This window comes from Condylura cristata, unplaced genomic scaffold (assembly GCF_000260355.1).
Source record: "Condylura cristata isolate star-nosed mole 26May11 unplaced genomic scaffold, ConCri1.0 scaffold00034, whole genome shotgun sequence".
NCBI classification, from domain to species: domain Eukaryota; kingdom Metazoa; phylum Chordata; class Mammalia; order Eulipotyphla; family Talpidae; genus Condylura; species Condylura cristata.
The window spans coordinates 13,640,653-13,653,919 of NW_004567135.1; the positions used below are offsets into that span (position 1 = coordinate 13,640,653).

Genomic DNA, 13,267 nt, shown 5'->3' on the forward strand with positions numbered 1-13,267 from the left:
ACTATACATCTTCATAGTATAAAACTTGAAATTATAAAAAAAAAAAAAAACACCTTGAAATTATAAAAGGAATATGCCATGCAAGTCCTTTCCTTCCAACCTACTTTGCAGCCACTTGGTGACCGTCCCAAGAGAAGCAATTTTAGAGGCACTGATTGTCTTCCTAAAGACGACTTAGACCATCCAATGTACATTATCTCTCTCCCCTTCTTTTTACACAAGTGATAGAATTCTCTACTCCCTGATCCGGCATCTTCCTTTTTTCACTTGACTATGTATCTAAACTTTTAATATTTACACATAAATGGCTGCTTTGTTATCTTTTTACAGCTCCATGGAATCCCATTTCATATATGTACCACTAATCAACCAGTTACTGAAAGTTCATTTCCAAACTTGAACTTAGCAAAACTTTTGAATAGATATTTGGAGTGGGTCTTGACTTCTAAATTTATAAAACCTTATAATAAAGTCTCAGGTTGCTTTAGAAATAGGAAGTGGTTTGAGTTCCCTTAGAAGGTGCCTCGCAGGTGGTGGAACAAGAGAAATGTTCCTTTGGGGCAGTAGGTCTGGGTTCGTGAGGTCAGGAGGTAGGTTCCCTTACAGAAAGCTGCACTGGTACTTGGGGGGTGCTCGGTAACAGTTTGCCCTTCTTTCAGGCAGGCCATCATCCTCACTAAAGGAGCCATAGGTCACTTCCAGGAGTCCGAACCCTTCAATCACATGGACCCAGAGGAATCGGAGGAGACCAGAATCCTGAATCTTTTAGGAACTGTCTTCAAAGGTAACTCCTTTACCTTCTTCAGTCAACAAACAAAACCTTTCTGCTAGTATAAGTAAATACTTATGCCAGACACAGGCCAGGCTATCCAGCACCTAGTGCTAAAAAACCAAAGGGGAGTTGGCAGTGCTTTTGCTTTAGAATGAAAGCCAGCCATGGCCTACGATTGATAGTCACAGGGTATTTCCAAACCATAGAGGACTTGAGGAATCATTTGAGAAATGAACCAGGAGTAGTTCTTACTTTCCTGTGTTGGAAAGAAATGTCCCCACATACTTTTGAAGAAAAACTATCCTATAACTGTATTTCAAACGCTAGGCCCAGCATCTTCTACTGAAGAAAAGGATCCCCAGGGTTCTACAGGAAACATGGACCCAAGACAGACTAACTGTAAAGACAAGCCCAGTGTGCCTGAGCCCATGAAATCCATGGAAAATGATGAACTGGTGAAGCAGGAGATGCTAGTGCAGTATCTGCAGGATGCCTATAGCTTCTCTCTGAAGATCACACAGGCCATTGGCATCATTAGCAAGATGATGTATGAAAACACAACTACAGGTATGTAGAGCCCCTCTTTGTAAAGACTGGATCTTGAGACTGGAAAATCTAGTCCATATTTCATTGATCTCATCTGCACCTTTTTACTTTTATAGCACTGGACTTTTTTTTTTTTTTTAAGATTTATTTATTTATGCATACAGAACTGGGGTACAGGCCAGAGGTGCAACAGCAGTAAGAGAATTCACCAGAGACAGTGGGGAGCAGAACAGGCGGATCAACAAAGTATACTACTGAGAGGAGCAGCGGGCGGGTCAGGAGAGGTCTGCTGTACTATATGAATCACCTCCAGGATGGGATGGGAGAGCGAACTCAGCACTGAAGCTGCTGCAGCCAGCCTCGCAGTGCTGAGCTCCAACCCTCTATGCCACCAGGAGGGGCCCACCTTTTTGCCTTTAAAGATTTATTTTTTATACATGTAAGAACTAAGGTATGGGGGTGAGATGATTCACCAGAGACAGAGTGGGGTGCAGAACAGGCAGATCTACTGAAGTATACTGCTGAGGAGAGCAGTAGGAAAGGTCTGCTGTGTCATGTGGGCCGCCTCCCTGGTCTGGGATCAAACTCATGCTGCAGTGCTGGCTATATCTTAATAGCGCTGTGTCTTTAACCCCTGTGCCAGCAGGGAGGCCCTCAGCTACACCTTTAAAAGGCAGGGATTCTTACACGTGAATAAACATACATTGATTTTAAAAAATCAGAAGTTAAGTGACAAAATAAGAGATTTTGACCTATAATTTGTTCAAGCATTACATCATCAGTTTCACTAATAAAATGAAAAGTAAATGAGTTTTCTTAAAAAGGCAGGGATTCTTCATTTCTGTTTGCTTTGCATAGCCCCATGAAGTTTACATATTTTAAAGCCTCTAATATTTTATAGAAGTTGACATTTTCCAAGAAGACTTCATTTACATATTGCTACATTAAGAAAACTGCTATCTTTTTTAAAGATTTATTTATTTGTGCATACAGAACTGGGGTGCAGGCCAGAGACTCAGGGGTGGTGAAAGACTTCACCAGAGACAGAGTGGGGAGCAGAACAGGCAGATTGACGAAGTACACTGCTGAGGGGAGCAGCGGGCGGGTCAGGAGAGGTCTGCCACACCATGTGGTCACCTCCGGGGCAGGCGGGAATCGAACTCATGCGGAAGTGGTTTCAGCTTCTTAGTGCTGTGCTTTAACCCGCTGCGCCACCAGGGAGGGCCCAAGAAAGCTGCTATCTTTAAGTATTGGGGGAGTTTTGCCAAGCAGGTGACATTGTATCTGTCTTCTCAGTGGTACAGGAGGTGATTGAATTCTTTGTGACGGTGTCCCAGTTTGGGCTTCCCCAGGCCCTGGTAGGGGTACGCCGCATGCTTCCTCTCATCTGGTCTAAGGAGCCTGGTGTCCGAGAAGCTGTGCTTAATGCCTACCGCCAACTTTACCTCAACCCCACAGGGGACTCTCCCAGGTATGGGTACTTTTTCCTGAGCTGCTCATAGGATGTTTTTAATTCTACAAGTTGTGTAGGGGAAAGGGGATATCTTTCCAGAGGAGCTCTGAATCCATAAGCAGTAGTTCTATAATGGGACTCAGGGAGAGCTGAATTGCTACTCTACAATGGAACTCAGGGCAGAGCTGAATTGCTAGTGAAGCTCCTCCTCCACAGTTACTTCACACTGGTGGGAGAGCCCTAATGACTAGTTTGCAGGGTTCAACCTTGTCTCTCTCTCTCTCTCTCTTTTTTTTTTTATGATTTATTTTTATGTATTTATGCATATAAGAACTGGGGTGTAGGCCTGATGTGCAGGGTGAGGGGATTCGCCAGAGACAGAGTATGGAGCTAAACAGACGTGTCTACTGAAATACACTGCTGAGGGGGAGCAGCGGGTGAGATGAGAGGTCCGCTGCTGTGGGTCAGCTCCCTGGTCAGGGATCAAACCCAGGCAATAATGGCTGGCAATAGTTTAATAATGCTGAGACATCAACACCTGCACCACCAGGGAGGCCCAACTTAATGACCTCTGATCTTTTCTATTCCCACAGAGCCAAAGCCCAGACTTTGATTCATAATCTCTCTTTGCTGCTTGTGGATGCCTCAGTTGGGACCATTCAGTGTCTTGAGGAAATTGTAAGTCTCCTCACTTCTGCTTTATTCATTCAGCAAGTCATAGTGAGTGATTACTTCTGTCAGCAGTTTACCCCACCCCACAAAGAAGTATAAGGTACTGGGCTTTCAAGTTCCAGCTTTAAAGGAACAAACCATTTAGTTAGTAGGCAAATCATGAAACAATTCAGCAGATAATAAAGTGCCAGAATAAGTGACATTGGTAATGATTGTTGTAGCAATGGTAATAAAATAACAGTAGCACTACTTTAGACTTCAGTCATATTAAGTTGATGTTCACAAAAACCTCATGAGGTAATATTATATACATCTTACAGTGAGAAACCTGAGGCAGAGAGCTAAGGAACATTACTAGTTACACCTAGTTAGTGACAAAGTTGAAGATTCAGACTGAGACATCATGCGCTCCGGGAGTGAGCCTCGTGGCTTCTGTGCCTTCCAAGCCAGCAGTGTGGGAAAGCCCAGTGCATGTGGGACAGCCAAGAAAAGCTTCCTGCGGGTGGTAGGATGTGTTAGGTTTTGACATGTAGGAATTAGAGGGGAAAGGAAGCATTTCAGTGGAAAGTGAAGAAAGTGCACAGCTATGTTGGAGAATGAGGGAAATTGTGTTCATCTCAAAATTGTTACCTGGACAATATAATAAAGCTGGAATTGTAGATTGCAACTAAACTGTGAAGGTCCATGAGTGCCTTCAGGAGCCCAGGACTCTCAGCTTGTTAGCCAAGAGACCAGCATTCTAGTGAGCCGCATCTCTCTTGGGCAGTTGGATCGTGGGATAGGCAGTGAAGCTGGTGACCCCCAGAGCCACTCAGAGGAGCACCCGGGCCACCACTGTCTTCCTCACTGGGGAAGAGCGAACCTGGCAGTAGCAATTGGCCAGAGACCTGAGAGGCTAGGGGCTAGTCAGGACCTGCCACCGCAGGCAGAGGCGAGCTAGCTGCCTGTAGGTGATGGGCAGGGCCTGGCAGGGGCAGGAGGTGTCCGGGAGGCTGATCCTGCAGTAACACATGAGTGGCTGGAAAGGAGGCCAGGGACAGGAGTCCCCAGAGGCTGCTTGGTGTGCAGCGAGAAGGCTCGGCTCCAGGGGAGGGAGGAAAGCTAAAGAGCTGCATTCATGGAAGACAACTACTCAAGGAACAATGGGGGGGGGGGGCAACTGGTTCATTAAAATGTTAGGTGGCTGAAGTTGTAGGCAAATGTGACTAAGAGTGTGAGGACCATTTGCAAAATGAAAAGGTGTGGTGAAGACTTCCATTTTAGACATGTTGAGTTTGTAGTAAGAGCAGGAAAACCTCTTAGAAACTTCTGGAATATGTTAGGTCTATAGACCCACATGGAACATAGTATCAGTTTTGATGTTGTGTTAATGTAGGTCGTTTGAGGGCATGCGCTAGAAGAGTAGCTGGAAGAGACAAATGGCTCCTCAGCCGCCTGCTTTTTTAGCTCGCTTCTTCCGTTTACATTCCTAAGTGTTGCTTTTACCCATTTCACATTCTCACCATTCTCTAGAGAAGTGGCCCCAGGAACAAGGGAATTGTTATTTCTGGCTAAGCACCTTCTCTTTTCAGCTCTGTGAGTTTGTGCAGAAGAATGAGTTGAAACCGACAGTGACCCAGCTGCTGTGGGAGCGGGCAACCGAGAAGGTCCCCTGCTCTCCTCTGGAGCGCTGCTCTGCGGTCATGCTCCTTGGCATGATGGCACGGTAAGGCGTAGGAGGGGAGAGGACGCTTCCCTTACTTTGTAACAAAGCCATTGAATTCTGCATTTAGGGAAAAATTCCCGAAAAAAACTTAGTGGAATTGCTGCTACTTTCAGCAGAAAGGTGGGATTCAGTAGAACGTGGGTCCCAAGGGCCAAGTGTCTCAGATTAGCATCTCTCTGGTGCTGCCGGGCTCTGTCCCTGCGTTTCATGCTGACGTCTAGCCCCGCCCCACACGTGCCCCACTCCGCCCTGCCCAGGACTGCCGTAACTCTGGCTTCCTTCCCTAGAGGAAAACCAGAAATTGTGGGAAGCAACCTGGACACACTGGTGAGCATAGGGCTGAATGAGAAGTCTCCACAGGACTACAGGCTGGCCCAACAGGTGTGCCATGCCATTGCCAACATCTCTGACAGAAGAAAGGTATGTGGAGTGGTTACTCCCCACCTGAGGCGCGTGGAGGCCCTCTTACCCAGCCTCTGCACACACCCCCATTTGCCTTTCTCGTTCACGACAGCCTTCTCTGGGCAAACGTCATCCTCCTTTCCGGCTGCCTCGGGAACACAGGTTGTTCGAAAGACTGAAAGACGTGGTCACAGAAGGTGAGTCACTGAGAAGGCCCTGGGGCAGAATTGGGTCCTTTGTGGTGAACAACTTTTCCCCCTTCTCTACAGGCTTTGTCCAACCAGACCCCCTCTGGATCCCATTCAAAGAGGTGGCGGTGACCCTCATTTACCAGCTGGCCGAGGGCCCTGAGGTGCTCTGTGCTCAGATACTGCAGGGCTGTGCGAAGCAGATGCTGGAGAAGCTGGGGGAGAAGAGCACCAGCCAGGAGGACCCCAGTACGCGCCCAAGCGGATTAGAGGGCCCCTGGGGTAGTAGCCAGTTTCTGCCACTTCCCTGCCAGGCCGCGAGCCGCCCCCCGTTCCTTTAATCAGCCCTGAGCCCTCATGCACAGCCGCATTTTTGTCACTCAAGCTGAGCCAGTCCCCACGCCAAGCCCCCATCGTAGTGAGTTTGTGCCGCACATGAGCAAGAAAAGCACTAACCACGTGGTGCAGTCGTGTGTGTCCTGATTACTTCTCTCCCTGCCGCCCCCACCCTCCCCCCGTTCAGAAGAGACCCCCAGGCTCCCCACTCTCCTGCTGATGAACCTGCTGTCCCTGGCTGGCGATGTGGCCCTGCAGCAGCTGGTACACCTGGAGCAGGCAGTGAGTGGGGAGCTCTGTCGACGCCGAGTTCTTCGGGAAGAACAGGAGCATAAGATTAAAGGCCCGAAGGAGAAGGTAAATGGCGCGCCTGGACAGCGCCCGGGCGTGTTTCGCGCCTTCGTTCACATTGCCTTCTGGGGGTCCCTGCTGCTTGACTGTTAAGAAGTGACAAGACATCCTGCCTCCTAGCTGCTGCTACTCTGGGAAAGGTTAGTGAGAACATGGATGGAACAGTCTGTCCGTGATCACCTAGCAAGGAAAGTTTGAGGTAAATACAGTGTCGAGTTAAGGAAAGTCAACATAAAGTATAGGCTGTACGCTGAGGGCAGCGCCTGTCAGAACATGCAGCACAGGCCCCTCCTTTCCCGTCAGCCTTAGAGCCTGGACTGGCACCCAATGGGGAGGTGCCTCCAGTTCTCTCCCCTAGAGGCGGCGACATCCCCAGACGAGGTGAAGGCTGACCAGCCTACCTTTTGGCGTGGCCTGTGTTTGTACAGGAAAGTACATGCTTCTGCTTGGATGAGTTAAGAAGAAACATAGGAATATCTTTTCACAATTTGTTTAAAAACAAATACAGGGGAGCTCATTCTTGTTTACTTCAGGAGTCATCCCTCTGCTCAGCCACAGCTGTCAATTCTGTGATGGCTTTTCGGGAGTAACCTTCCCCAGATCCAGTCACAGACCATGACGTGTAGCCTGGAGTTAGAGCTGTCTTCTCTGACCATGCATGACCGCTGCTGCTTTCCCATTAGAATCCAAGCTCTGAGACCACCATGGAGGAGGAGATGGGGCTGGTGGGCGCTACCGCTGATGACACAGAGGCAGAACTAATCCGTGGCATCTGTGAGATGGAACTGTTGGATGGTAAGAAGAATCGCTGAGTGACCCCCCGCTGCAGTAGCCCTTCCCAAGCCTAGAGCTGCTCTTCCAACAGGCGGACAGATCCTGGCTGCCTTTGTGCCCCTGGTGCTGAAAGTCTGCAACAACCCCGGGCTCTACAGCACCCCGGAGCTCTCTGCAGCAGCCTCACTCGCCCTTGGCAAGTTCTGCATGATCAGGTAAGCCCCGCTGGCACTGCCCCTTGGGAAGTTCGGGCAGCAAGGCTCCCTGACCATCCTCTCCTTGCCCCTAGTGCCACTTTCTGTGACTCCCAGCTGCGCCTTCTCTTCACCATGCTAGAAAAGTCTTCACTCCCTATTGTCCGATCTAACCTCATGATTGCTACTGGGGATCTGGCCATCCGCTTCCCCAACCTGGTGGACCCCTGGACACCTCATCTGTATGCGCGGTAAGAGACACCCCCAAGGCTCTGGCAGCTCCTCAGCTCTGGGAGGCTGTGTTGGCCGAATCGGCAGGGAAATCAGCAGGGCTGTCGCCTCTGGTCCTCTGCGTGGCCTGTCCACCTAACTGATACTTGGCCTGTGAAGCCCAGGCTACACGAGGCCCAAAGGCACTGACACCGCCTTCTACAAGCGTCACTCTTCCCAGCCCCAGCTTTCAACTCTAGACAGATTTCTAACTGCTTCTAGATTCAGGAAACAACAGGTTCCTATTAAGGTCAGGGCCTTGCCTACTAGTGTCAGTGTGGCCCAGCCTTGGGCCCAGTGACTTGCGGTCTCCTTCCCAGCCTCCGGGACCCAGCCCAGCAAGTGCGGAAGACAGCAGGGCTGGTGATGACCCATCTGATCCTCAAGGACATGGTGAAGGTCAAGGGGCAGGTGAGCGAGATGGCAGTGCTGCTCATTGACCCCGCCCCCCAGATTGCTGCCCTGGCCAAGAACTTCTTCAACGAGCTTTCCCATAAGGTGAGAAGCTAGAAGGCCGCTTTAGGCTTGTTGCTGAGCAAGCGTGTTGGTTACCTGTGTCTTTAATATGACTCTCTCTTACAGGGCAACGCAGTCTACAATCTCCTTCCAGATATCATCAGCCGCCTGTCAGACCCTGAGGGAGGCGTGGAGGAAGAGTCTTTCCACACCATCATGAAGTACAGTCCCCGGCCTTGAGGCTCAGTTATCCTCTAGCACAGTCATAGGATTTAGACAATCTGTACTTGAATTCTAGTTCTGCTACTTTTTTGCTCTCTGGCCTCTAGCAGTAACTTATGGCTCACCTGTCCTATTCCTCTATAAAGTGAGGCGAGTGTTACCCTTCATTCTTATGAAAATTCAAGAATATAAAGTTCCTAATGTGGTGGTGGGCACATGATAATACTAAGCAGCTGCTTTTGTTACACATTTCTGTTCAGCTGAAAACTCCTCAGGGGCATGGGGTGGCCCCTTCCCTGAGCTAAGGGAAAGGGCAAGAGGAAGAGTGAGGTTGGCATGGGCTAAACAGAGTAAACTTCTAAGGCAAGAGGGTGACAGAAGGCTGGTGCTTCCGGGGAGGTACAGGGCTGCTCCTAGTGGACAGTGTGGAGTTGCCCCTGGGAGGTGACACAGCCGCATCTCCCCCTGCAGGCAGCTCCTCGCCTACATCACCAAGGACAAGCAGACTGAGAGCCTGGTGGAAAAGCTGTGTCAGCGCTTCCGCACGGCCCGGTATGCCTCCCCATGAGGGCTCTTTGTGCTGGGAAGGGCCCCGACGGTGGCCCTGGGGTGTGGAAAACTGAGGAGGGACAGGCCTGTTCTTCCTGGGGGTCTCTCCGCTCCTCACCAAGCCTTTCTCATCCGCAGGACCGAGCGGCAGTATCGGGACCTGGCCTACTGCGTGTCACAGCTGCCCCTCACAGAGCGAGGCCTCCGCAAGATGCTGGACAACTTTGACTGCTTTGGAGATAAACTGTCAGACGAATCTGTCTTCAGTGCCTTTCTGTCAGCTGTGAGCAAGCTGCGGCGTGGGGCCAAACCTGAGGGCAAGGTGAGCTGCGCAGCGGCTGCCAGCAGGAGCTGGTGCCTGGCAGAGACCTCACCTTGCTGCCGTGCCCCGGCCTGCAGGCAGCCAAGTAACCAGAGGAACCCAAGACTGGATCTTTCTGTCTGCGTTGCTTGTTTCTTTCTCCCTTTATTTAAAATAGATTTTATTTTCTAGAACAGTTTTAGGTTCCAAACAAAATTGGGTAGAAAGTCGAGACAGTTCCCTCAAGTGGCCCCTGCCCCCCACGTGTACACCCTCCCCCACTGTCAACACCCCCCTCCAGAGTGGCACACTTGTCACAATCAATGGACCTGACTTGACACATCACTACCACCCAAAGTCCACAGTGTCCATTGGGCTCACTCATTCAGTTTTTAGACAAATGATAACCTGTGTCTACCACTATAGTGTCGCTCGGAATAGTTTCACTGCCCTGAAAACCCCCTGGGCCCCCACACACCTACCTACCGCCTTGTGCCGCTGGCAACTCCTGGGCTTGTTGATGTGTCCGGCTGGGCCTTCTCCGTAACACCGAGTCGTAGGAGTCACACAGAATGTGCCTTCCTCAGACTTCTACTTCGTGCTCTGTGCATTTAAGTTTTCACCATGATTTTTCATGGCCTTGTTTCTTTTGAATCAGAAATAACTACACTTACAGGCCACCGTTGATCTCTTTTCTCCCTCTAGGCTATAATAGATGAATTTGAACAGAAGCTGCGGGCCTGTCACACCAGAGGGCTGGATGCAGCAGAGGAACTTGAGACTGGCCAAGGAGACAGCCAGCGGGCCCTGTCAGCCAGGAAGCCACCCGCTGGTATGCATGGCGGCCACAGGGTGTCAGGGAGCCCCAGCGGGGCCTGCTCTGCGCTGGAGCTTACTTTTGTTTTGGACTCATGGCTTCCTGCCTGCCCTTTCTAGGCTCCAGGCAGCAGCATCTGGCATCTGCAGCCTCGGAGAGTGACTTCGTCACACCAGAGCCTCGCCGCACCACCCGGCGGCATCCACACACCCAGCAACAGGTTTCAAAAAAGAAACCCAAGGTGGTCTTCTCAAGTGACGAGTCCAGCGAGGAAGGTAGGGCGCGCCCTCTGACTCGCGGGGAGCAGCGTGGCGTGGGGGTGGGTTCTGATGGCTGCTCCCGACCGCGCTGCGGCCACTTCCCCCTGTGCAGTTTCTGCAGTGTGGTCCTGGACACTTCTCTGAGATTTGTTTTTCACCATCTTTGTGACTCAGCTCTTTCTTATTCCCCCAATTCTTTGAATAGAGCTTTCAGCAGAGATGACAGAAGATGAGACACCCAAGAACACCACCCCCATCCGCCGAGCGTCCACTCGCAGACTCAGGTCGTAGGACGCCGCCCTGCCTGCCCCTCCCTGCCGTGCAGGGTACTTGCGGGGCCACCTTGACTTCGTTTCCTTGTGAAATTCTTACTTGCCTGTCTCCTGGTTTTTAATACATAAATAATTTCTTTTAAACTAGCCTAACTTAACTGAGGTGAGCTGTTTTCACCGCGACGTTTGCCGTGTTCTTCTTTAAACACCCTTGGGCATTTCTCCTGCACTTGTCTTTGGTTCATCTTTCACGGAAGCCCGGACGCAGGCACATGAATGGTTCTCGGGGCTCACGGAGATGAGACAGGAGTCCTGGGGCCCGTGTCGAGATCTGGTGGGCTGGCGCTCCCTGGTGCCCCCTCTGCCTTCCTGGCCGCCTGCCTCTGTGCACCAGCATCACGCCACTGAGAAGCGTGCAGCCACCACTCAGCTCAGTCTGAGTCTGAGGGCAATTTCACCCCCAGGGGAGCATCTAGAGACTTTTTTTTATTGTCACAATGTGAGGAGAGGGTGCTACCGGCATCTAGTGGGCCGAGCCAGTGCTGTGGCTAAATACCTTACAATGCACGGGGCAGCCCCCACAACAAAGAATGATTTGGCCCAAAGTGTCAATAGTGCCAAGGTTGGGAAACCTTGCGTGAGGCCTAGGGCAGGCTCTGTGTCCTGCCCCACCCCCACTCACAGTCCTGATGTCTGCAGACTGGCCACTGACCCGGCCAGGCTGGTGGAAGTCGGGCCACATACCCCTCCAGCCCTGGACAGTGTCTGCCAGGGTCTCCAGTCTCATGGAGCTGGCAGGAAGCTGAGCGCTAAGATGCAGGTGCTGGCAGTGTGCCACCCACAGCCTGGCCCCCTCCAGCTCCACAAGTCATCTCTGCTGAGTCACCTGAACAGGAGGCGGTGTGAGTTGCTGTCATGACAACAGCAGGCTGCGTCAGCCGTGCTCCCTGGGCACCGAGCGCCCTCCTTGCTGGCAGAGGGCAGTCACAGAAGGTGACAAGTGTGAGGCACCGGGGAAGTGGCACTCAGACATAATGCTTTGGATAGTGCAAGGGGCCTTGGTCGGTAAGGGTCTCTGGTCCTGATGGAGCCTGAGCAGGATGTACGGCAACGCCGCCGGGCTTCCTCCTCTTCCCCCAGGAGTCTGCAGTGTGGGCGCCCCACTGCTCTCTCACAGGTCCCTCCCTCTGCTCTCCAGAGAAGCCTGCACACCAGCCTGGAGGGGGCTGACAAAATCCCAGACGGCTCTCGGACCCACAAGCGAGGACAGTCCTAGAAAGGGAAGGGGCTGGAGTGGCGGTGCAGGGCACAGCATGCTCCTGCCTTTTAAGCAAAGGTTATCACCAGGCAGGCTAAACTTAGCAACAGGCTCTTGGGCCTGAAAAGGGGGCTGGTGTCCGGTTGTGCTGGGCCAGCAAAGAGGCCCCAGGATCCCCCATTCCTGGCACCTGTTGATGGGGCAAGTCTGTTTCGCCCTGCCTACTTCTAAATCCTCCAAGTGCTCCAGAGCCAGCCCTCATCAGCGCCAAACCTGGCACCGCCCAGAGTCCAGCCCCTGGTGATGGGAAATTAATCCCTCTACCCCACTTGAAGGCGCAGGGCCCTCAGCTAACATTTGCCTGAAACCTCCCAGTTTTCCTTCCCTGGACTCCACCCAGCCGCAAACACCCTCTGGCCTCAGTGAAAAGGAGTCCCTGGCTCCAGGGCTGGCTGGCACGTCCCAGGTTAGGGAGGGACTTCCGCCCTCACGTCCAGCTCTGCCTTGTCCAGCTCTGCCTTGCGTGGAGGAGGTGAAAGGGGCATTGTCTCCCAGCCTGGGCTGCACAGACTGCAGAGGCCCCCATCTTGGGCTGGTCCCAGGGCTGGGGGAGAGCAGGGGACACACAGGGCGGCTGCGGCTGCCCTTGTTATCAGGAGCTGTAGGACATCGTGGTCATCGGTGTGAAAACCACCTCCAGCGCCTCCTTTCCTGCCGGCCCCCACAGTCCTGCGTCCTGCCTGATCCCTGGCCCAGAAAGGTCCAGAGCCAGGGGACAGGGAGGACCTAGGGGCTGGAGAGGGCCGGGAAGAGGCGTGATGCCAGGGGGCTCCCCTCCCCCGGCCCTCGCCTCTAGCTGTTCCGTGTTTACCAAAGATTCTGGAGAAGCGCCTCGGTCTTCGAAAGAGGAGGCAGGCAGGAAGCCACGATCAGTCGCGAGCTTCAACCTGCCGGTCTCACCCGCGCAGCCGCCTCAAAGCCCCCGGCACCCCAGGCTGTTCTCAGCTTTCACTAGGGCTGCCGGCCTCGAGTCCATAGTCCACCGCGCCCAGTCGGGTTCCAGGCAACGCCTATCACCTGCCGCTGTGGGCCTATCTCAGCCCCTCTGTCCACCCCAACTCCTGAGTCCCCCACCCCACCCCCACCCCCAGCCCACACGCTTGGTGCGTGCACATTTGAAAAACCCGGAGTGCCCAAAGCCCAAAAAAAGGTGGCGCCGCTATTCGCGGCTTTACGGGTGCACGTAGCTCAGGCCTCCGCGCCCTTGGGCAGGGACTGGGCGAGCCGGCGGGGGGCGGGCCGCGTCACCGCTTCCCCGCCACGCCCCGCTGCTATAAATTGGGACCGCAGCCTCCCCGGGTGCTCTCTGCTCCTCCCGGCCCCACAGACAGCCGCCTCTTCTCGCGCAGTGCCAGGTAAAAGCGGGCAGGGCGGGCACAGACTCCAGGCTGGCGACGACTCCGAGAGGG

General features: G+C 52.7%; 1 protein-coding gene across 4 annotated transcripts in view; it reads left to right on the plus strand.

The window, feature by feature from the left end:
• NCAPD2 (non-SMC condensin I complex, subunit D2) overlaps window positions 1-10,688 on the plus strand; it is a 30,151-nt gene extending 19,463 nt beyond the window's left edge. For 3 of the 4 annotated variants that reach the window (XM_012732524.1, XM_012732523.1, XM_004692874.2), the window contains exons 14-32: window positions 660-784; window positions 1,100-1,339; window positions 2,615-2,789; window positions 3,365-3,449; window positions 5,015-5,148; window positions 5,436-5,568; window positions 5,663-5,747; window positions 5,820-5,987; window positions 6,262-6,431; window positions 7,109-7,220; window positions 7,291-7,414; window positions 7,489-7,644; window positions 7,984-8,161; window positions 8,246-8,340; window positions 8,813-8,893; window positions 9,029-9,212; window positions 9,897-10,023; window positions 10,128-10,283; window positions 10,474-10,688. In XM_012732524.1, the coding sequence (XP_012587978.1) occupies window positions 660-784; window positions 1,100-1,339; window positions 2,615-2,789; window positions 3,365-3,449; window positions 5,015-5,148; window positions 5,436-5,568; window positions 5,663-5,747; window positions 5,820-5,987; window positions 6,262-6,431; window positions 7,109-7,220; window positions 7,291-7,414; window positions 7,489-7,644; window positions 7,984-8,161; window positions 8,246-8,340; window positions 8,813-8,893; window positions 9,029-9,212; window positions 9,897-10,023; window positions 10,128-10,283; window positions 10,474-10,559 (2,614 nt within the window). In that variant the 3' untranslated portion in view covers window positions 10,560-10,688. The remainder of the gene's footprint in view (window positions 1-659; window positions 785-1,099; window positions 1,340-2,614; window positions 2,790-3,364; window positions 3,450-5,014; window positions 5,149-5,435; window positions 5,569-5,662; window positions 5,748-5,819; window positions 5,988-6,261; window positions 6,432-7,108; window positions 7,221-7,290; window positions 7,415-7,488; window positions 7,645-7,983; window positions 8,162-8,245; window positions 8,341-8,812; window positions 8,894-9,028; window positions 9,213-9,896; window positions 10,024-10,127; window positions 10,284-10,473) is intronic. The other variant, XM_012732526.1, reaches the window with a different exon arrangement.
• Window positions 10,689-13,267: the final 2,579 nt, after the last annotated feature.